The 23489-nt window shown below is 38.6% G+C and overlaps 2 protein-coding genes across 6 annotated transcripts in view; one reads left to right on the forward strand and one right to left on the reverse strand.

Annotated features, from left to right (window-relative positions):
- The window catches only part of LOC106963383 (target of Myb protein 1), a 16990-nt gene extending 13809 nt beyond the window's left edge, over positions 1-3181 (reverse strand). Inside the window, exon 1 of one of the 3 annotated variants that reach the window (XM_015058267.1) lies at positions 2944-3181. In XM_015058267.1, the coding sequence (XP_014913753.1) occupies positions 2944-3016 (73 nt within the window). In that variant the 5' untranslated portion in view covers positions 3017-3181. The remainder of the gene's footprint in view (positions 1-2943) is intronic. The other 2 variants (XM_015058265.1, XM_015058266.1) reach the window with 2 other exon arrangements.
- A 5210-nt stretch (positions 3182-8391) lies between these two features.
- The window catches only part of grk4 (G protein-coupled receptor kinase 4), a 59490-nt gene continuing 44392 nt past the window's right edge, over positions 8392-23489 (forward strand). The window contains exon 1 of one of the 3 annotated variants that reach the window (XM_015058263.1): positions 8392-8751. In XM_015058263.1, the coding sequence (XP_014913749.1) occupies positions 8700-8751 (52 nt within the window). In that variant the 5' untranslated portion in view covers positions 8392-8699. Of the gene's footprint in view, positions 8752-9444; positions 9722-23489 lie in introns of those variants that run through there. The other 2 variants (XM_015058261.1, XM_015058262.1) reach the window with 2 other exon arrangements.

Consider the following 23489-nt stretch of genomic DNA (forward strand, 5'->3'; position numbering starts at 1 on the left):
CGGGTTTTAAACTCTTACCTAGAGTTCTCCAAAGGATCATAATTCCTCACAGTAGGTTGATCTAAATATCCATATAGGTCAGCCTGTGTCCAGTTTGAGTGAAAGGAGGCACCAGCTGTGTGATTGGTCCGCGTGCTGTCGGCTTTAAATGCATAAACTATAAACCTATTTTAAACCTATCCTTTAGGAATAAATCTGCTCTGCTAGTGAAATGCTCAGAGCAACAGAGACGCTTGCAGCCTGATTTTTATTATTTTTTTCTAGAAACGTAAACAAGCAACGCTTAGCCTGGCGGTGGGGCTAGTAAAGCATGGTGGGCCGCCAGGCTTATAATACAATGGGGGGAACCCCGAGTTTGATAGCAGGAAATAAACAGGCACATCATTGTAGGAATTGTTCTGTAAAGGTGGTTTTAATTAAAATGTATGTATTTTCTCCACTTTGCCTAATGTGTTACGAACAAAGAGAAAACTGAAATTTGTATTGTCATGTAGAGAAACCATGAAAGAAAGAGAAAGATCCATTTCTGCAATAGCTACACCTACAGAAAATTTGTTAAGACTCTTGAAAAAAAACAGGATCAGTCTTCAAGTTTTATAAACACATCCATATTTTATATTTTGCATAATCCTTGCATGAATAGAATATGCTTTTACAATGAAGGTTAACTTAAAATATACTTTCTTGATTAGAACTTGGTGAAATGAAGCCTTTCCAATTGTATGGTAAACTAAGAACCTAAAAAATATTCTTCTGTCCTTTACATAATACTGCCCGTAAACAATTTTTTCCCAGCTTCTGTTGTATCATAATTTCTACAGTGGAGTGGATTCAGTATTTAAGGAAAATCAACTTCTGAACCATGAGATGTTGACAGGAGCTTACACAATCGTCAGCAAACAAGGTCAACTTTGTTTAGTTCAGGATTATGGAAGTGGCCTGTTAGATGCTTTAAAGGTTTATCTCTTATCTGAGGAAGATAAAACTGTAGGAGTCCTCATTTACAATAAATTCAGATTACTTAGGAAAAGATAGCAGCTTGTCCAAGAAGAGACAAGATCAAAGTGGCTAATAAGTCAATTTGCCTTTATTTACTGTGTTAATTGCATCACTGACAATCTTCCTGTGTGAAACACGGACTGAGAATTGGACATACAAAGTGTTTCTGGTCAAAGTAACTTCTGCTCTAAGAGTAAATTGGTATAAAATACAAAATTTTAATTATTTTATTGATTTTTTTACCCTGCTTTGCTTTTCTAGGTTACATGTTCCGCTCTGAATTCGTGTTTGATGCAGGAAGACCTTTAGTGGCGCGCCACCTCCCATCTCCATTTCCTGAATAAAAATAACCACTTCCTTTGTAATGACCATCTAATGCAAAGCTGAATATAATTCAAAAATGTGTAACATAATGTTTCCACAAACTGCTATGGTGTTTTGTGATTGTTTTATGAAAGTTGGACCTGCTGTTCTTGCCAGCCTCAGACACAAACTGATCTGGATTTATACCTATTGAATCTGTGCTGCAATAAGGTGTTAACTGCTTGTAAAATTTTGACTGAACTTCAGCTCGTAGTTTCACCTGAGCTGCTCATTCACCAACCCTGTCTAAATTAGGCATGAGCCAATTCAATTACAGTTTCAAAACTGTAATTGAATTGTTTTAATTGATACAGTTTTGTATCATGTTTAAAGTCTTTTTAAACTGAACTGCGGGCCAGCTGGCTGAACAAGGCCTAATACATTTTTATTGTCTCTCACTGATTTTAATAATGAAAATACAATATTTTACAGTAATGAATGGGACATTTTGGCTGAATGAAAGCACAGTTACAAATCAGTGAACTCACATTCACTACAACCAGTTTGAAAAAAGGGTTCAGTAGTTGTCAACATAATCTGAAGGACATAAATCACCCCAAAAATTCAGTTTTTAAACCACTGTAACTTCCCCGATTTTTTATACCTACTATGGTAATTTTGGCATCATTTAAAAATGTGTGTTTTGGAATGTGAATCTTCACCATATTAAAGACATATTTTATAAGAATTGCCACAAGAAGCTCAAATCTTTCAGCCAACAAGGTCAACCTTTAACTTCTTTCCTTTGCAGCATTTTGAAATTGAGGCTAGCTTTCTCGCACTCCACCCTTCTCATAAGTCTCTAAATCCCATTCCTTACCAGCCAATTACGCCTCACCAAACCCTCAACCTTGCTTTGCTCAATCCACATGTAGGCAACTCCTTCAGATTCCCTCCCTCTCCCTTGCTCTGGCCTCCTCCGGCTGCCTCCGCTTCATGTGACTGTCAGCTGCTTGTGTTCACATTTGCCTCAGAACTAGCTCACATCTATGTGCAAGAAAGTGAGAGGGTTAAAAAGGAGGAAGGAAGGGTTCAGATGGGTGTGCGGGCGCTACTCATGACAGATCTGCGTCATTCTCCTGGCATCAGCTGCTGAATGAATGAACGAACGAACGTGAAAGCGGCTCGCAGAGCTTAGGAGTAAATATGCGGTTTAAATATGCACAAAAAGAAAATAATATGTTGAAACAAATCCGTTACTTTCACTGTGAACGATGTGAAGCTGCTGCTTTATGGAAACGCTTCACAGACTGCGGAAGTGTGCGGAAACAATAAGCTCAATGCTGATTGGCTAAGCTAGCCGTTACTCAATGAGCACTGACCAATCGTATACGAGAATTAAAAGACGGTCCCACCTCCGTCTGAGTCACTGCCTCTTAAACTTATTTGTTATTTTTGTACAAATTTGGACAATTTCGGTGTAAGTCAAGAACATAGAAACCGCCTTTTACACCATTACAACCCAGGGGACGTTTGTGTTAACCACCGAAATCTCGAAACATGTCGAAACAAATCTCGAGTGACACAAATGACTACAAAAAAACACAGCTGTTTATATGTTTAAGAAAAAATAAAGCTCACCGATTCTCTGTCCGACGGGCGTTGAAAATGGATTTCCGAGGAGAAACTCCATGGTCTCCCCGAGAGAAAACATCCTGGGAACCTGGAGCTGGTTGTTCACCGTTAGAAACAAATATAAACAGGTTTCAAGACTCGCTGACCGCCGTGTTTCCTTTTGCTTTCAGAAGCAGCCACTGCTTGCAGAGGTGCACTAGCTCTGTGGGAGGTCACGTGAAAACTCACACGGAAGCGCGCGCACACACACACGCACACCTCTGATCACATTATCAGTTTACAGTCCAACAAAGTTTCTCTAGACAACCATCTGTTATTTTGAAGAAGTGTAAAAACATTCATCAACAATTAATTACAAACTGAGTTGAGGAAGAAGTATTCTGCTTATGTATTTTTTAATGAAACATAAACTCACCCCCCAAAAAATATGTCTATATTCCTCATAAATACCTTATTATATTTGTTTGTTTCAAGTAAAAAATATTGGTTTTAAATACAGCAAGTGTGTTTCAACACTTGCTGTAATTTACAGCATATTTCTCACAATCCCCATTTTTTCTTGTGTTCTTAATTTTGTTATGGTTGTTTGTGTAATTAATTATAAATATATCAGGGGTGTTAAGTTTTACTGACAGATACTTGTCACACTCCTTTCCTGTTTATGGTTCCTTGGATATACTACACAAAGCTTTTCATATTTTGTGACTTTACCACCAAAACGTTCAATGTATGGGATTTTATGTTAGCACAAAGTTGCGCATGTTTGTGAAGCAAAAGAAAAAAGTCTACAGAGGTTTATATGTTTTAAAAGAACATTTGGAATGTGTGACATGAATTAGTTTCCAGCCTTAGTTTGTACTTTGTAGAACCACCTTTGAAGCTGCAAGTCTGTTTGGGTATGTCTTCCATTTGCACGTCGGATTGAATTGTTTCCCCATTCCTCTTCGCAAATTAGCCAAAATTCAGTCAGAATTGGTGAAAAAAGTTTGTGAATACTGTTTTTAAAGTTCTGCCAATATTTCTTAATCATACTTATGTGTGGACTTTAACTGGGCCTTATGAAGAAGCTTTAATCTAAAGCATGTGCGCTTACAGTTCCTGTTCTGCTGGAAGATGATTTTCCATCATAGCCTCAAGTCTTTTGGAGCTTCTAACTGGTTTACTTTTCACCATTTATTTATCTTCATCCATCTTCCTCTCAGCTCTGACACACTTCTCTGTCCCTCCTGAAGAAATGTCCACAGCATGATGCTTCTCCTGCTGTCAGTCACTGTGTAGTAAGTCACTATGTGGTCAGAATGATGATCAGTTATCTTTAAATGCTTCATCACTAATGCATTGGTCGGATAACTTACCAGTGCTGCTGTCTGAGGAGTAATGAGGGATCTTTCAGATTTGTATTTGTAAAATATATATATTTTTAAATATTCCATTTCACAGCTCTGTACTGCTTTCCATCGGTATGTCATGTAAAATACTAATAAAATACAATATGTTTGTAATTGTAATGTGATAATGAGATACTTTTGCAATTACGTGTACGTGTGTAAAAACAGGCACACTGTCTAACAAGAATAAAAAAATTTGCAAGTCATTAAGTTTTCTTTTAAGATGCATGTAGTTTCATGTCTCGGTCAAGTCAGAAATGAAACAAGCTGGACCAGTTTGACAACACTGGATATGAAGCACCTCAGATTTCAAAAGATTATGTTTTGCTTGAACATTAAGTCAAGCCACAACTAGCTGGTGGGCTTCTACAGATTATATTACTTTGACAAAAGTGACCTCCGATGCTTTGTCAGAGATGTTATAAGCAGCCATTGTTTACAGAAAAACCCCTCCATCACCAAGCTAGAAAGATCTCAGAGGAGAAAGCATGTTTTCCTCTCCATCGGTTTTACCAAGAGTGAAGCAAAAACACGTTTATTTAAAGATTTCTTCTGTCTTTGCATGCTGTTGTCGTTGCTTTTTTAGCATAATACCAATTTAGATATCAGCCAAGAACATCCTAAGTAAAAGTTTTTTAAAACCAATTTTAAATAAATTCCTCTTTTGAAGGAAAAAATGTTATCCAATGTTTTATTATGTATTTTCCAGTGATTTCATTGCTAGATTAATGTTGCCTTCAGCTGTTGTATAGCAAACATAGCACTGCACCTTTAATTCAACCAAATTACCAGGTTCCCAATAAGCACATCACATAAAATCATAATTATCAAATATTAAAGAAAAAAGACTGAACATTTTGTTGACTAAACCTGCAGATAATACAGTATCATACTGTTCCCTGGAGATGGCAAGTAAATGTGTTTCAGTGACATTTACTTTGTCACTGAAACACTGTCTTCATATTTATATTCCATATATGCATATAAACACTTTAGGAGCCATTTTTCCATAAAGTTCAGTAAAACTGTAGCAATATTGGAGGACCACAATGTGTTAACGACGTTTTGTGTTTTTGCATTACCACCACAAGGTGGAGGCATTCAACTGGGGATGGATGGGACATTTAACGCCCAGAGGATGCAGAAACTGGAAAGAAACTCTTTTCCACAAGATGCACAACAACCACAAGTATAACAGCTCAGCCAGTGTTGTTCAACATGTATCTTGTGCATTTTAACATGAATTATGTATGGACACATGGGCGATTATTTAACCTTTCTAGATGATTTCAATATGGCATAATTGCACTAGTTTATTTTTATAATGTTCATGCTATAAAAATATAAACTGGGTTATTCAGATGTTTTCACATAAAATGGACAATAAAACCTGATATGAAAAGACAAGAAATAATTTACATTTTAAGGAAATACTTAAAAATCTTGCTATTGACATTAAATGCAGGGATCTGCTGTTGTGATATTTATATAAATGATGGAATATTTTGGATACTCAATCGTATCTGTGCTATTTTTTAAATAATATAATTGATGATATTCCAAATTTTCTTAATGTTGTGCTTATTTTCACTAAATATTTTCTTGTAGTATTATTTTTTACATATTCTTAAAACACTGATTCATTTATTTTTGCATTTCTTTATTTATATTCTGCTCCTGTGATTTTTAATGTTACGAAATTTCTACAAAGCATATTTTCTTCTTGCAGGCATTTTGTAATCTTTTGGTAGGAGAACTGCATTTTTTAATTTTATATAAAGTTTTCGGACATTTTGTATAATAAAGCTCCACTTACACTTCCAGAAATTTTCCAGAAGCTTCATTAAGACCTTCGTTAAGTACCTCAGTCTTGTGTTAACAAATCACTTTTAAATTTCTGCCTCTTTAAGTTATTATTTTCCCATATGAGTTTTGCTCTTGATCCCTGTAAGTAGATATTCTTTAATATGACCAAAAGTTGCACACAAATTAAATATAAGGTGGATTATTGACAGATTTTCCTTGGATATGAATTCCTGCTTAATCTTTTCATAGCATAGTAGCAGGAATTGACGTCTGAGGTGAAAAATACATATCAGTGTGAAAATAATTTCCAAACTCTTTGTGGCGTGGTTGCTTGTCCCAGGCGGGTCTGAGTATTTCAGGAATTGGACATGTGCAGGGTTTCCACTCACAACAGATTCAAATAGTAGAAAAATGTATACAGTATATACCCATTGAGAGGCAGATATGTGGATAAAACATGTTGATTTCAGAAATCAAAGGAGAATGGCCAGACAGACTAAAAATCTAAACATAAGCTCAATTTACCCCTTTTTACAAGCAAAGCATGACAAATACAACATGTAAAACACACAGTTGAGCTACAGCAAGAGAAGACCGCAAGGTGTGCCAATAGCACAAGCCACCAACACCAAACTGACTCCAGAAAACTGGACAATAACCAACTGGAGAAACGTCTGATGAGCATCATTTTCAAAGAAACAGGCCGCCGGGTCAGAATAAGCCATAGACAACATAAAGGAACAGATCCATTTTCCTTGTCTTGACAGCCCAGATTGGTGCTGCTGGTGTAACTGTGTGGCAGATAATTTGCTGGTTTGGGCTCCTCAGAACCAGCCATCTTCATATGGCTACTTTCATCAAGACCATATACTATGTCACAATCATCAGAATGGTTTCTTGAGCGATGGAAACAGCAGATTCTCATGATCAGCTGGTTAATTTGTTGAATGTTCAGAATATTTATGAAACCTTTTTAAATGTGCCACAAAAAGTCGAGGTGGTTCTGAAGGTTGAAGGCGTTCAACCTCTAGTGGACCTTACCTCCAACAGGTTCTGTGTTCGCCCTGAGGTCTCCTTACACTGGAACAACAGACAACAATAATCTACTGAAAATAAAAGCATCCTGCACTTTTTCTGTCACCGATTGAATCCTTTAATTCTTGAATAGTTTTGCTGAATAAGCAGTGAACTTTACATTACTGTTAAAATGTTGATCCAAGTTCAAACCTACGGTGTGGTGAAAAGAAACTACACTCTCTATTAATTCAAGTGGCTTAACATGTAAATGATGTGGCCTTTCCCAGGTTATGAAATAATTTAAACCCGACCTCACGTGGCTTTGTAACTATACATCACCTTTCCATCCCTTCCTATTAATCTTGTACTTGCAAACAAACCACTTTGTATCAGTGCACCCAAGCCACTACCAATCAGTGCCTTTTTGGTTGTAGGAATCAATTGTACTAATTAGGGAGAAAAAAGTTCATAAAAATAATAATATTAATGGATGTTATAACTCAGTTGTAGTGAATTTTTAGAAACTTTGATTGTCGTTAAGGACAGTAGATTCTTAACAAATATGGCAAATTGGAGGAATCTCCTTGTAGATGTTTTCTATCTGTTATTATTTGTTGGCATCACAGCTCTTTCTTCTTACAGTAGACTGTCATTTAAATACTTCATTGTTCTTTCGCATGCAGTCGGCACGAAACATTCTGTTTGTGGGTGAAACTGACGCATTGGTTGGACTCCCACAGAGGACGGCATCATGCTGTGCCAAAAAAGACAGAAAAAGTGTGACATGACCCAACCAGAAACAACCACCGCCACTTTAAGGGACTGTGGACAATTGGTAAAGGAAAACAAACGCTCTGTGTCATCAGCATAGGTTTTGTCAAAGATGTAATCAGGTCAGGGGCAGCATTTGGATGTTGAATAAAAGTGCCCTGAGAACTTAACCTTAAGGAATCCCATGCAGCAGTTTTAGCTCAAATGTGCAACTTCTAAAATGACAGAAGGCAGAGCTAATCCAACCAGAGGGCCCTGGGCCGAACATAATGCAGCATATGGACGTATGGAATATGAGTTTGTGTTCAGATTTAGACACGACTGTCCATAAACAATCACTTCAGAAAACCAGAGCTTTGGAAATTCATGCATTTATGTATGAATGCACTTGTGATTGAATGTGCGGTGGCTGCGGTGGTTGTAAATTGATCCCTCCTACTCTCCCCTGGTTCGCTGCGCAGAGGAGGGGTGAGGAGGAGGAGGAAAAAGAGGAGGAGGGAACCGGAGCAGGAAGGAAGACGGGCAGGCAGGCAGGCGGTGAATGCTAACAAGCTCCGCTGTAACCATAAAGCTCCGTAGGCTCGGGTTTGACCAAACATATGGGATTGAAAAGGACCGACGAGCGCTAATTGAGTCCTAATATGCGCCAGTGCCGCGTTCGCCCTGTGCGCGTGCAACAGCCTCGCGGCCGTCGGCACCTTTGATCTGGAAAAACCGTCTTTTCTTTTTTCTCCTGCTGAGTGAAATGTATCGAGATTGCACGGGATTCACGTTCTGACAATGGAGATTGAAAATATCGTGGCCAACACGGTTCTCCTGAAGGCGAGAGAAGGTAAGTGGCCGAAACGGAACCCTCCACCCCCCTAAAATAAACCCGAATCTATGTTTTTTTTTTCTCCCCATCCGAACATGTACGACATGAGGAGAGCCAGAGCCTTCCACAAGGCTGTCCTCCTTGTAGGATTTATGCTTTCTCTGTCCCCCCCATCACTGCGCAGTGCTCTGTCTCCAGGCAAACCTCTTCAGATGAAATCATCTGCTTGTGCACCGGGGGAAGCACTTTGTGTTTGTCAGCCAGGTTATTGAACATAAGGCCCAGAAAGGCTGGAGATGAACAGCGCAGGGAGTGTTTTGCAGCATCGCGTTGCATTGGCGGGTGTCGAGCAAATTTTTTCACTCAAGGACCTGTGCTTATTTACGATGACATAACCCCATGTAATGGTGCTCAAATGAAAGGTTGCAGGGTGTGGAGACATTTGGCTGCTCCGTGAGCTGCCTGTCTTACCTTTCTTTATTGTTTAAACCTTAATTAGGAAGCCAGGGTGAACGGAGGGGTGTTTTTGCCGCAGACATATATTTCGCTGCAATGCTGCTGATTAGGAAATAGGAATACAGCGAGAACTTTCCACGCAGAGGAAAGAGGACTTCGGTGGTGCAGCAGCAGCTTATTTGTAAGCAAAAATCCCAATGTTTTTACAGGGGACCGTTTCACCGGACTGTAAAGTGTCCCAATGGCCTTCGTGTGCATATTCAGAGGCCTTCAGTGCTTCATTTACCTTGTCATGATTTCACGACCAAAGGCAAACAGCGCTGTTAAAATGGATTACCCACAGCAGCAGTGGATAGGTTTTAACTGGGCCCTGTTTTCTTCACATGGCAGCAGTTTTTTTTCTTCTTCTTCTCTTTTTTTTCCCCCGCATGTCGTTAAAAGCTGCTTGGACCTGACATCAGTGGCTCAATACTTGCCAGGGAACACAGTCTTCTATCAGTAGTGGCTGTCAAAAGGCCTTTCAGGGATAAAAGTGAGTGTGTTCAGAGATCGGACCATAATGTAATGCAGGTAAAGCTGGAAGATGTAAATGTTTGGCTGATGGTATTTAATAACATGCATGTTACAGAACCTGCTATGTTCCGTTTTGACATCATTATTTTAATCAGTTAAGGTTGCTCAAGATCATAATTAGGTCTTTAAAAGTCTTGTGGTTTTTTTTTTTTTATTATAATTTTTTAGCTGCACCTAGAAATTGGCTGATGACCAAAACCGGACTATTTTTCAGCTTGTCTGCCCAGTCAGGAACTGAATAATCACACTTTTTTTCTGATCACTGAACCCACCGTAATTGTCTAATTAATATATCTCAGTCTTCTCAGCCACATGTGGTATATAATGTTAATTAGGTCATCAGCAGATGCAAACTCTGGGCCACCACGACTCTGCTACAGCTGCTCAATTTTAGGAAAATGGCAAAAATGGCATTTATATACTCCTGGGAGTATTGCTGCCATCAGTGGGAGCAATACTCCCAGTACAAGGGTGGCGCCAGACTCGCAGCAGATCTTAAAAAAAAAAAGAGAAGTTTCATTGAAGTGTTTTTTTTTTTTGTTTGTTTCTTAAGATATTCAGTATTGAGAAATCTGCTGTTTTTTTAAAATATGGGTAATTTATCTCTCGCCAGCAACAAGGATACATAAACTTCGTTGACGGTCTCTCTGGATATCGCTTTATTCTTTCTTTTAAGTACTTTTTTCTTTTTCTCTTCCGAGAAAGCAGTGCTTGAGCCAGCACACTAATATTTTTGAAGAGGCTGTAGTGAAAACAATATCTATCTGAGTGGAGTGCAGTTGTTTAGCCTAGCTGCAAAATGGCATGAATAGGCAGATGTGTTGCCTCATGGACAGAGGGGTTTATCAAAACCTTAAGAGGTAGCACAACCCTCTTCAGTGTGGAAGTTTTCAGTGTTGGAAGAAGTCTCGGAGTTAGTTTTTTTTTTTCCAATAACGTGAATGTGTTTGCTACAGATTCAAGTCGATTGTTCTTTCAAGTTGCTACAATTTGTATAGTGGGGGAACAGATCATTCTGCTCCTTCATCATTTTGCAGTTTTGTGATTTTGGTCATTCCCGGCCTTTTGGATTGAAAAGAGCCATCTGTCACAGGAAGTCAGTTCGTACCCATCTTGGGTGTGTCTCCTTTAGTTGTGAAGAGAGTCATCTTAAGCAGCTAACAGGAAGGCTGAATGTATAACTGAACGAGTTGGCTGCAGTTGGTTCCTTTGAGCTTTAGACCTCTGGCTGTGGAGGATGCTAGATTCAGGAGTGTTTTCAGTCTTTACAAAACAATCACTGAGGTGAAAGTTTCGCACCTGTCCAAAGTTTCACTCTTGGACTGAATTTTACAACCAGAACAGCAAGTTAATTGAGACTTTTTATGTTTATTATATGAAACGATCAAATTCATCTTAGAATGAAACGTGCTTGGTTCAGCACATATGATTTGTTTTTTAACAACCATTCTTTTGTCACTTTCTTTCATTTGATGTAAATATAACTGCATCTATCTAGAGATATTTACTCAAAAGCAGACTTCAGACATTTTTCGTTCAAGTCCACAAAAATCTTCCTTTTTTATAACAAGACAAATGTGCAAACTCTTAAGTTAAGGATCTAATTTAAACATCTCTTATTTGTAAAAAATAAAATAAAAATCTGACTGAGCAAGTTAAAAAGATGTATAATTTTGTGATTATGGTTTTTAACAAAATTTTGTTTTTCTTTTCTTTTTTATTTTTTTATTCCATATGGCACAAAGTTTGAACATCACTGGTTTAGTGGTTCCCTAGTTGGATTTGTAGGGAGGCGTCATTCGCTTCAGAAATCAAAGTAAACAAGTAATGGTAAAATATGTTCATGCTTCAGATTTTATAACAGACAAACTGTTGAAAATAATAATAAAAAATATATATTTTTAATACTATTTCAGTTGTAATCTCTCTTTAATGGGATTACTAACTACTTATTTACTTAATGGATAATCTGGGTCTCTGCCATTATTATTCTGGTCAGAGTAGCAGAAACTAAAAATCAGAAATCAGCCACTGATCTCTGTTGCATCTTTACTCGTTGCATCAGAAGTGTTCAAATGGTCACCAGCATCAGAGTCGTCTCCGCTCTTTAAATATGACTTCATACAGGAAAGACTGTCTCTCTGTTTCATTCAAGGATTAAGAAGCTTCTGTTTCTTCACCTTTGTAATTTACAGCAGCACATCTTGGCTAAACAGATTTTGTTTTTTGTTTTTTTTTCTTAAAGCTGCGAGCAGTGGGTCGAAGCCACAGAGTACGCAACAGTCTAACATGCAGATGTGTCCTTGAGCAAATCAACTCTCAGACGTCATTAAAAGCATAAAAAGTTAGTTTGTTTGTTCTAAAACATCCTCACAGGCCCAGTTGGTTTCAATGAGCATCTCGGTCTCAGAATGTAATCTCACCTCCTCTTAGTTTTTAAATACTATTTATTACACATTCTTTAAGGTTTGGTGTTTGGCATTAGAACTTGAAATGCTGACAGGAAGTGGGACTGGAGCTACATCGTTTAAATGCGGACTTACTATGACTGCAAACTTGACATTCCTTAATGTGGCAGTTTTTTTTTTTTGTTTTGTTTTCCAGGACATTTCTGTTATGGACCAAAAGTTAAAACAATGTTCACATTTCTGCAAACACAGAAGAGCTCTCCGCTTCAGTATTGCCTGGCAAATATCCTCTTGCCCTTTGAACAGATTTTTTTTTTGTTCATCCTCCTTTACTCTGATGCATATTAATAAAATTCAGCACAACCAGTTGCCCTTGAGGTTTTCTGATTGGTAAATGCGTTTCACATGTGGCTAATATAATCTCAGTATCAATAAAACTGTTCACTGAAGGCCTTAAATCTGGAGAGCTTTAGATAATGTACCAAGGAACAGTCAAGCTACCCAATGAAACCCAGTGTTCAGGCGGGAGAATCTACTGACAAGATGAACTTTGCAAACTTGATCTCTATGGAAGAGTAATAAGAATAAGTCCATTGTTGAAAGGAAACCACAAGAACATACGGCAATCCTAGGTGCAAAATATGTGATACTGAGGCATAAGTTCATTTTTCAGCAAGGCAACACCCTTTAATATGATTTAAAAGGATTTGGACCAATGCATATTGATATGCTGGAGTGGTCCAGTCAAAGTTCAGATCAGCTGTAACTGCACTGAAGGTGGTATATATATAAATAAGTCTTTTTTTTTTTTTACCAGGGGAATATAAATAAATATATGGGCCACCCAAAACCTCAAAGTGCATTGAACTTTGTAGATGTAGCGTGTCAAAAAGTCCTAGGTTGAGTAAATACCATTTCCCTGCAAATACTCAGAACTCATCAGGTATTGTCTGAGTCAGCAAAAATAACAGCGGTATCTCATTATAAGCTATGTTGTGTTTAGTGCTCATTTACTAGTTAAAAAAAAATGTTTGTGACTTTATAGCGTACTGGCAGTACTAGTGCATTCGTTAGCAGCTCTTCACAGTAAACTCTATTTAAAAAGCACTTAATCATTTGGAGACAACGTTATCAGAGCCCATCCTGCAGGCTCCACTGTTTACAACACTTCATAGCATATTAGTTGGCAGAGTACCCTGTTAAAGAGTCGTTCTGGAGCAGATGGTCATGTTAAGTGTGCTGAAAAATTGTGTTTACTCATGGGCTGTAAAACACTGGGCCTACATTACATTAATTGCTTTTGTTCAGACCTTTTCCCTCTGCCTTGTCTGAGACCGTTTCTAAAATCACATCTATTGCTTATGTGAGGTAAGAAACTTACAAACCAGCCAATTATATTGTTTTAACTAAAAATGCTGTTGTGTGTGCCTGCGAGGAAATGAAGCACTCGTGCAGAAAAGTTTTGAGACATGCCGTCCTCTAAGACGGCCTGGAAAAGTAAACATATGCGAACCCCTTTGTCAACAATGAAGGAAATTTTTAAAAACTAATGACCAATCCAACCAGGTATTGCCGTTTAAATGAATATTTGATTAGTTTAAAATATCATATAATACGCAACACTATTTTTAACCCTTTCATGCATGATTTATGATCCCTTGTGTCAGGATTTTTTTTAATAATAATTTTTTTTTATTTAATTTTTTTTAGTGATCAATTGTAATTTTCTCCAAATACAAAGTTGGAGCTTACTTGAAAAATACATCAGTAGTGTTGTTTTTTTAGGGGTTATCTTATGTTGCAATATTTTTTTTCTATCATCTACAGTAGAAGGAGAGACCGGGTCGGTCGGTGTGGCTTTTTTTGTCTGTCGGCCATATTGGATTTCACAAAAATAATTTCTTGCATTTGCAGCTGATGGCCAGTAGTTGATGGTGTATTTTATGATGCATTAGTGTCCACTTCAGTGGTCTGTGTGCATTTATAACATTAAAAAGCCACAAGAAGCACAAGAAAATGGCTTTTAGACAGCTCTCCACTGTAGTGACCACTATGCATGAAAGGGTTAATTAAACACCAGGCTTCCTGACAATATGTTTGCATATTTAAATCTGTCCATTAACTTCAAAATAGTCTGTACTGGCTCCGGTGACACGGTTTTCTGCTGGCTTTTTCATTGTGGAGTCAAACAAAGCAAAGCCAAGGATCATGTGTGTTTGCTTTTCAGGAAACTTGATCTCAGACCTCTTAATAAAGCTTAGAATAACATCTTCTGTGAATTTGGTGACTTTTGAGTAGTATCTTATATGTCCCGTTTTGTTTTTTTTTTGTGTGTGTGTGTGAGATTTAGTCTGTTTTTGTTCAAGTCTAGAAAAAAAGCCAGTCCTTTCAGAGCTGGTGTTCACAAGTTGCATTTGGATGAGTGTTTTAAATATAGAGACCGTGACCACTTATGGCAGTGACATGGTTTTTGAGAAAGTACGAGCTGTTCGGACGAGGGGGGGGGGAAAAAAAAGTTTGGTTGGAATCTGAACACGTGTTGTGGCGGGATGGAGCGTGTTGATGTAGTTGACATTTTATTGGTGATCTCAAGGAAAAAGTAATTGTAACCATCCCAACCGAACTGTGAGAAAAGAACACAAACATTTTTTTTTTATATATATTGTTGGTAAACCTAGGATTCATGATGGTTTAGAAAGTTTTGCAACATCATGAATTACAATCTGTCATTATCACGATAAATCACAATTCTTGTCACTCATATTTTCCCCTGTTTTGATCAACAGTATGGTAATTTCATATTTTCTGTACCTTTTAACTAGTGTAGGTTTTGAATTATTAGTTTCTACTCTGAAAAGAGTAACTTCTTCATTCAAAGTGATATTTTAGGACTTTATTTACGTTCTACTGCCTGTGGATTTGCAGATTTTTTTTGTTAGTTTTGAGAGATGATGTGCTACTGCAGCTGCTATTGTCGGGTTTTGTTCCTTCAGGATTTGTCTTTACTTGTTGAATTTTTCTGTAGATTATGGTCATTATTATAATGCAGTTTCCTTGTTTAAATGAAATGATCACAAACTTGGAGAATCCTGACCAGAGACGTCCCTCTTGTCTTCTTGTCTCATATTAGTGAGAGAAGATTTCAATCTGTTTAAAAATTGACTTGATACACCCTTTCATATAGTTTGTAGATACTCTGTGTAGGGTATAAAGTGTAGTTGCAGTGACATAATACCAGTAGTATTATATCATGTTGAATTTTGCGGTGAATATTATCAACCATGATTTACCCACATTTTCATGACTTTTTTTTTTATTTTTATCTCCAACATCATGAAAACTTTGATGAACTTTAACAAGCCAAAAATAATATTGACTTACTAAATTTGCATGCATGGCACTTGAAATAAAATTGTATAATCTTCAGCAGTTTCTTAGAATTGTATTGGTTGCATTAACATTGTGATGATGTTGTTTGCAGTTCAATATATTGTGCTCGACACACAATCATCTTTTTACAGTTTTGTTGCTGGGATTCATCTCCTCCCCCTCACTCAGTTGTGTCCAACAGTTGAAATCTGTTTAAATATTATGTAATATTTTACCTGAAATATTTTAGTGTCACAATTATTGGATCCATGCAGATCTTTCAGATATTAAAGTTGTCCTCATTACTGCCTCTTGATATATTGTGCAACACAAATTGGTAAATATTTCAATAATTGTAATAATTTGAAAAGTTTTTTCTCCACACCAGTTACAGACCAGTGAGGACACTGATTCAACAATTGTTGCATCAGTTGAGAACGTGTTAATGCTGGACACGTTCTCCCAGTGAAAGAAGGTCGACTTTGTAACCGTCCCTTTGTATCTCTGAAGGTTCAGGTCTGAGTCCATTTCTGCTTTTATCTGTAATAATTGAACCTCTTTGGTGACTTTGATTTTTCCTCTTGATGTCCAATGATGATAACTTTGGCTTTATGTTCAGAAGGAGAAAGTGCTGGCACAACCAGAACTTTGTTAGAACATTAATTTGCTCTAAACATCTTCGGAGTCACCTGGTGACATCGTAATGTAGAGTTGTGCATCATCTGTTTTGCTATGCTAACTTAGCTTATTGTTTGTTAGCTGAGCTAGTGAGTGCCTATAGGTATTGGGTCCCAGGGCCAAACCTTGGGGTATCCCTCATAAAATGTTTGTCCGGTACAATGCAAGAAATGTCCCAGTTTTTAGGGAAGACTGGGCCCAGTGAATTACTGTGCTAGAGTCCAACCCATCTCTCCCTTTGCTCCTGTAGTATTTCACAGTCAACAGTGTCAAATGCTGCACTGAGGTCCAACAGAACCAACACTGTGGTTCTTCTACAGTCTGTATTTATGTGGATGTTATTGAATTTTGACGAGGGCAGTGTCAGTACCGCGGTGAGCACAGAAACTGGACTAAAAGACGTCAAAGTGGTTGATCATCGTGAAGAAACCACTTAACTGTTGAAAAACAGCTTTTCAGTCATTTTGGCAAATAACTCAAAGTTGTAGATTGTTGAGATAATTTTTTTTATCATCAGTGGCATAAAAACTGTTGCTTTTAAAACCTCAGGGGAAACATCTGATGAGAGGGATGAGCTTATCTGTAATTTTTGTTTTAGCATTATACTCACTACACACATATTACATTAAACACTGTTGGCAGCATATGTCAAGAGTGTAGCAGCTCATCTGGTGAATATAAGTATATTTACTTATATTTGTTTTACCAACAACTGAGGGTGTATAATAAAAAACAAAAGTAACAATTAACCTTTTTATTATGTACAAATAGGATGTGCTGAAGCAAAAAAAGTGCCACAGGCTGAAAGGAAAAAACTTTAACTTATAAGTGATTATAAAAAGGCCAATAATTCAATCTGAAAACTTTAAACCTTGTTTGCATCTGACTTTGTTGTCAGCACAACTTTAAAAATTAGTTCATTTAAAGAATAACAAGTATTCATGCACATATTCAGACGTTTACGTCACTATAATTTGTTTTACACATTGTATTAAATTAAATCTTTGTCAGGTGTAGTCGTCTTCATGAAAACCGGAATGTGGTTAATCCATCGATTACACTAACCCAGCAAAGTTGAGTCCGGTAATCCTTGTTCAACAAATTTCTTTATGCAATTGAAGCTGGATGTTTACAGAAGAACAGTGCAGGTGTTAAAGGGACACACCTCTGTTGTTGGGGCTATAAATCCTTTGTGCGTCCTGCCTCTTGGCCACCGGCCTTCAAATTGCAGGCTAGCAGGTCTCTCAAAGCCCTGGTGAGCGTTCATGTGTGACGTTAGCCGGCGTAGCTTTATTAGCTTTGCGGTTGTCGCTGGGCAAACACTTGTTGTCATCACTCTGGGGTGTTTCCTCCAGCTGAAGCTCGTAAAACACATCACTTTGTGACGGTCCCTTGATGTGGGACTCATTTTACATTTATAACACCCACAAATGGGCCATGTGGGGAGAGAGAGAGACGCGCTGTGTTGCATGCTCAGCTCCGCTGCATGCCACTCGCTGTGTATGCGTTTAGCTGGGTCGTTAAAACGTGACGAGGCACTTTTTTGAAGCACCACAAGAATATAGGGATGGTTAAACCAGCTGTCTTGTTAAATGCAGAATAACGCCTAACAAGATGGCCGTGAAGCTGTTTTTATCAATGTACAGTGCCTTGCAAAAGTATTCATACCCATTTTTCTTCAGCTACAAACTTTACAGTTTAAAAAAAAAAAAGTCATTATTCTGATTTCATCAGATTTTTCCCACAGTCTGGAAAAGTCTGGAACCTGCCCCCAGTTTTCTTGATCTGCTTCAGTGAAGGAAATGAATTCCTGCATTCATTTCTTATAATGGCACGAAAAGCATCAGAAGTTACCTGATTAGTAGACAGGACCCCATCTGTGTGTAATTTAATCTTGGTATAAATGCAGAAGTTTTCTATGAAGGCCTCTGCGGTTCGTAGAACTTTAGTGAACAAAAGGCATCAAGATGACAAAATGTGACAAAGTCCAAGGGAAGTGAATAACTCTGCAAGTGCTTTACAACCACAAGTTTACCCCAAGCTAAAGTTGTTTTTCTTTAATGGGAATCTTGTCGTAAATGTGCTGAACGTCAGAGGTTCCTCCTGCTTTTTTGACTTTTCCTCTGGTAACATTCCCAGAATCGCCATTTCTGCGTCTGCCCTTGGTGTTTCATGTCAGTCCACCCTTCAGGGTGACCTGGCATCCTGTCTTATCAGAGATAATTGCGTGTGCGTAATAAGTGCTGCGTGTTCCAGCCTCAAGGCCTTGGTGATCGTCTTCCTGCTCCTTCAGCCTGGCCATGAAATCGACCGAAGGGCCCTTCATCAGAGGGACAGCTGGAGATAACTTGCATCCAATTCTGCTTTCATTTTTGCCCTTTTAGACCCACAGAGTCAGTCTGTGTCTCAAGTTTAGTCTCATAGTGTTCCCTCGTCCAGCCGTCCCTCCCCTCTGTCTCCCCCAGGACTCTGGGAAAACAGGGGTCGGTTTTCAAGCGAGATCTCGCCTCTGTTTGATGGAATATGTCGAGTTCAGAGAGAGGGATGGAGCGGAGGAAGGAAGGCCTTGCAAAACCCACACAGCAGTGCACTGCTGGAAACGAGAGCAGAAGTGTGTGTGCGTGTGTTTCATTCTGCTCATGTGAAAAACGGCGAGTCCTACCTCATGTGAGACCCACCGCCATGTCCTGTCCTGCCTTTCTCCTCAATGCCGCAATGCTGTTCACAGTTTGGTGCGTGACCCACACTTTCTCCCATGACCATATGGCGCTGGAGGAAAATCTGTCTGTAAAAAGAATTAATGAAGGCATGACGAGAGGAGAGCAGTTTATAATGGCAGCAAGAGGGAGGTGAGGATTACATTTGCACATTTCTCCTGATGTGCGTCTTTGAGCGCGCGCTTACAGACGGATTACGTTATGCAAACACCGGGCCTTGGCTCGGAAAAGGCGACGAAGTCCGACGCAGCTAATGTTTCTCCTATTAGGGGGCTACACCAGTCAGTCACGCACTGTAAGGTGGAGTGGCTGGAAAAGTAGCCAGCAATTCATTTGTTACCACCACGCTCCATTGTACCTGTGTGTGTGTGTGTGTGTGTGTGTGTGTGTGTGTGTGTGTGTGTGTGTGTGTGTGTGTGTGTGTGTGTGTGTGTGTGTGTGTGCTAAGCTCATTTTACAATGGAGCCAACAGTGGCTGACCATCTCCTTGCTTCCTACCACTTTATCGTTGTGTTTCTGTGAGAGTGCTGCAGCTGTTGGATCTCCACCTACAGACTCAGAACTATTCATACCGCTGACAGATAAAGGTTTTAAAGTAACAGGTAGCTGGAATTGGTACTGAAGCTTTGGAGCGGCCCAGACGGAGTCCTGACTTGAATCTGGTAGTGAGTGCTGAAGATTAGGGCAATGACCTTGAGGCTTTCCAACCTAAAAGACTTTGAGCTTATGTGTTTATTACATGCAAAGAAGAGGTCAGCTACTATGAAAAAATGATTTGATTGTTATATTACCAAGACAGGCTTTTTAAATAATTTTATGAGAAGGGGATATGTAACTTTTTCAACATATTTCACATTCTAGTCATTTCATTCCGATATTTATGCTCCTTGTACTTTGCTCTGTTAGCATTTGGGAAATTCCTGTCTTCTTCCCAATCATAAACAAACTTCTTAGATGAATAAAAATAGCTGTAGCTAATAACTGCCAGGGTTATGAGTTATTGCGAGCCTAACTCTATATTCAGTCCTCAATGCAACTCTCGCCGGCACAGAGTTGTGACTGTGAATATCCTGGCAAAAAGAACATGCTGGTAAACACTGCTATCAGTGTTTTTGGAAAGTTGGAAAAGTAGTTAAGTTTGTATTTTAAGTTGCTTCACAACATGTTTGGATTTGTAGAAATGCAGTTTATATTTCTCTCTAACTCCCATGATTGAGGCTTTGTCAGTGTTTTTATTTTTACCAAACATTGCTTCTTTTAGACGAGGATCTCCAGAATTTGAGAAGGAATGCGTGCAAGCGTGGCGTTTTTGCTCCATGAAGATTTTTTTTGATGGAAATAAAGACAAGCCGGGGAAAAAAGAAAGATTGACCACTGCTGTGGGTGTTAAGTAAAATCTTAAGATATTTTACTACTTTATAAAACAGAATACACATGCTTTTCTTTCATGTTTTTAATGACGGGTGTATCAGACATCACTCATACACCAGTATTTTGCTTAAAAATTAAAAACTGTTAACAAATATTCATCAATCTGGATTTTTTTTTTTACAGAGGAGTTAAGTGTGTGTGGAGGCACATTAAAAACCTAAAATAGAAGACAAAACAGTAACAAAGAACATTGAATGTTTTTTTTTAAAAGAAGTTTCACATAAATGGAAATAATCTTACTCATTCTTTCTATTAGTTTTGTTTTTCTTTTCTCCACCCAGGTTGATGAACTTCGACATAAAGCCTTCATCACGGCATTAGCAATGACACACACTTCATGTTTGCAGTGAATCAGCTCCTAAGGAAAGTTGTTGTGATTTCTGAAAAGACAAGATATTTTCTGTTTGTACTTTTGATCACGAGAACCTAAAAAGATGCAGGAATGCTTATTTAGTCTTTGTTGCATTTCCTTTTCGTAACCTGGTGACGGGCAGAAAAATAAGCAACAGTGAGCTAAGGCGAATAAAAAAACCCGACTCGACACACGTCGGCCATTTATGGAAACAAAAGTGCATCTTCATACTCGAGCAGCAGGTTGATCATTTGACATCAACCCGTCAATTTTTTTTTTTAGTGCTACTGTCACTTAAAAGAGATGCGGCGGCTTGTCCCGGGATGTTGGAGGATGATCTCAAGCCCGGTTGTGGCTCGGCTGTGAACGCGCAAAACTTCCCCGAAACCGCTGTTTATGAAGGGCCCCTGCTCTCTCGGAGGAGAGAACCAAAGTTAAATAAATACTCGCTCCATCCTGCCTGCATTAAGGGCCTGCACACATGGCTTTGACGTCAGAGTGACATTAAACAGGGTGGGGTAGCCCAGCTGGCTGTGACAGACGTATGTGCACATGCTCCCCCCCACTCCCACACAGCTTGCCTTCTCCCGTCTTTTCTTCTCGGGAACCTTGACCTGTTTTGTCATTTCTTTCAGCATTTCAATGCGGTCCGATTTATTTAATCCAAACTTAAATCGACAACTTTTCATCCTAAAATAATACATAAATACTGCCAGTTTTGAGGCATAAGACCAAGAACGTCACAATTAGCCTGGGTGTTTTTTGTTTTTTTTTGCACATCTGGTTTTATCCATCCTTCTTACTTTAGTTCTTTACTGCTCCATCAGAGTAAAACATTATTTCACCGTTATCACATACTCTACTCAGTGAGAGCTGCCCTCCTTCTGCATGTCCCGATTTTTTCAGAACACCAGTAGATTTTCTGTTTGTGCGCAAACTAGTCTGAATTTGCTTTTGTATTTGCCCTCCAGTCCCACAACTGGTCTGTCGGCATACCAGCCCTCGGGAATATCAGTGGGATGAGCTCTTCAGAACTTCGTCAGAGCAACATGATTAGTTGTTGCTCATAATCTCTCCATTCTGGTCGTTCAGGTTTTGACCTCAACGTGGATTCTTTTGAAGTTTTGTCTGACTGTCGTCTTTTCAAAAAACTTACAGCTTTCGGTCAGTTTTATCCAATTATCCAAATCCATATCATCACATAATTAAAGAATTATCAGTTTTATCGTTCTCACTTGTGATGTGCAGATTTTTAACTAAAAGCTCAAACCCAAACCATCTGGTTCACTCACGCTTGTTCAGGATATGTGTGTGTGTGTGTCTGTCTGTCTTCTGGTTGTACAGCATTGCTGTAGTTAGAGAGGGCCAAATCTAAGTAAATAATTTCTCCATTCCATATGAGCGACTATGCATGAGGTAAAAAACTGGATTGGTCTGGACGATTTGATGGATGGGCTTCTCTGAAGCTTCGCACTATAAAGGTAAAGTTCTCCAGGTTCAGTACTGCCATCGAGGAGTACCGGGGTTTTAGGGAGCTGTGGTTGTAAAAATACAAATATTTCATACTGTTGTCATTTTAAGTTTCCAGAGAAAATGTCAAATTATGTTTTCTGTCTTTATGAACCACAGAGTAAAACTGTGCTGACCATCCCCCACCTGTTGCTATGGACTGTCATTCACTGAGCTGAAAGAAGGTTGCTGTACTCAACTTTAGGTTGTTTTAAACCAATCCAAGTCCAATGTGTTTGTTAAGCCGCTGACTGCAGGCCCTACCTGTGCAGATGGTCTGAATAATTAGCCAGACTATATCTCACTATGACTTGTACTCTGACTCACAGGAGCACAGTGTACTTTTCTGTCTTTGTATTGGAATCAAAATAATAAAAAAAAGTAATTATGTTAAATTACCGTATTTTTTGAATTATAAGTCGCTACTTTTTTCCCACGCTTTGAACCATGCAGCTTATAGACCGGTTCGGCTTTTCTGTGGATTTCTCTTCAACCACCAGGGGGCTCTTTAGCAGGAAGTGAATCATTGGACATCAAAATTGGAAGAAGAACGCGCTAATTTTCATTTAGAACAAGCACATGCTAGCAGCAGGCACGACGGAGAAATGTTTTCAAACTCATATGATGCAGCTTTTAAGTTGAGGGCCATCGATCTGGCATTACAGGAGGAAAATGGATCCGCTGCACGTAAACTTGGCATGAACGAAACCATGGTTCGGAGTTGGAGACGGAGGGCTGAGTGCTCAATAAATCCAGCAGATTGAAAACAGAGAGTGGCAGATTATAGCCCAGTGCGGTTTATAGTTCGGAAAATATGGTAAATAAATTTCCTCCAAGTGTTTTTTTTCTTTTAATGCTACCACTCAGAAAGCGTTTTACATTGGAGAACGTTGTTGACTTGGAGAGAAAAGAAGAGGAGAATATCAGATGAGAAGGAACATCATCCCCTCTTCCCTGCAACTTTAGCTGGAATGTTAGTGAAATGTCAGATGCAGGACAAAAGCAAAACACTAAAGATGTCTTGTAGTTAAAACAATTGGCTTGGAGTCATTCAAAGTTCTCCAGATGCATGAGCTTTCACCGACTCTGCACCAAAACAAACTTCCAAAAAAAGAGTCATGAAAAGTAAATGTCAAAAAGTTGCCTTAGACACCAAATACTGTCCGAGTTAGTTAAACCTTTGTGGTTTGGTCCCAAGAATAGCAGCAACACTTTAGCAGGATATATATATATATATATATATATATATATATATATATATAT

The sequence above is a fragment of the Poecilia latipinna genome, unplaced genomic scaffold (assembly GCF_001443285.1).
Source record: "Poecilia latipinna isolate Pla-1442-1.1 unplaced genomic scaffold, P_latipinna-1.0 Scaffold1528, whole genome shotgun sequence".
In the NCBI taxonomy this organism is placed as follows: Eukaryota; Metazoa; Chordata; class Actinopteri; order Cyprinodontiformes; family Poeciliidae; genus Poecilia; species Poecilia latipinna.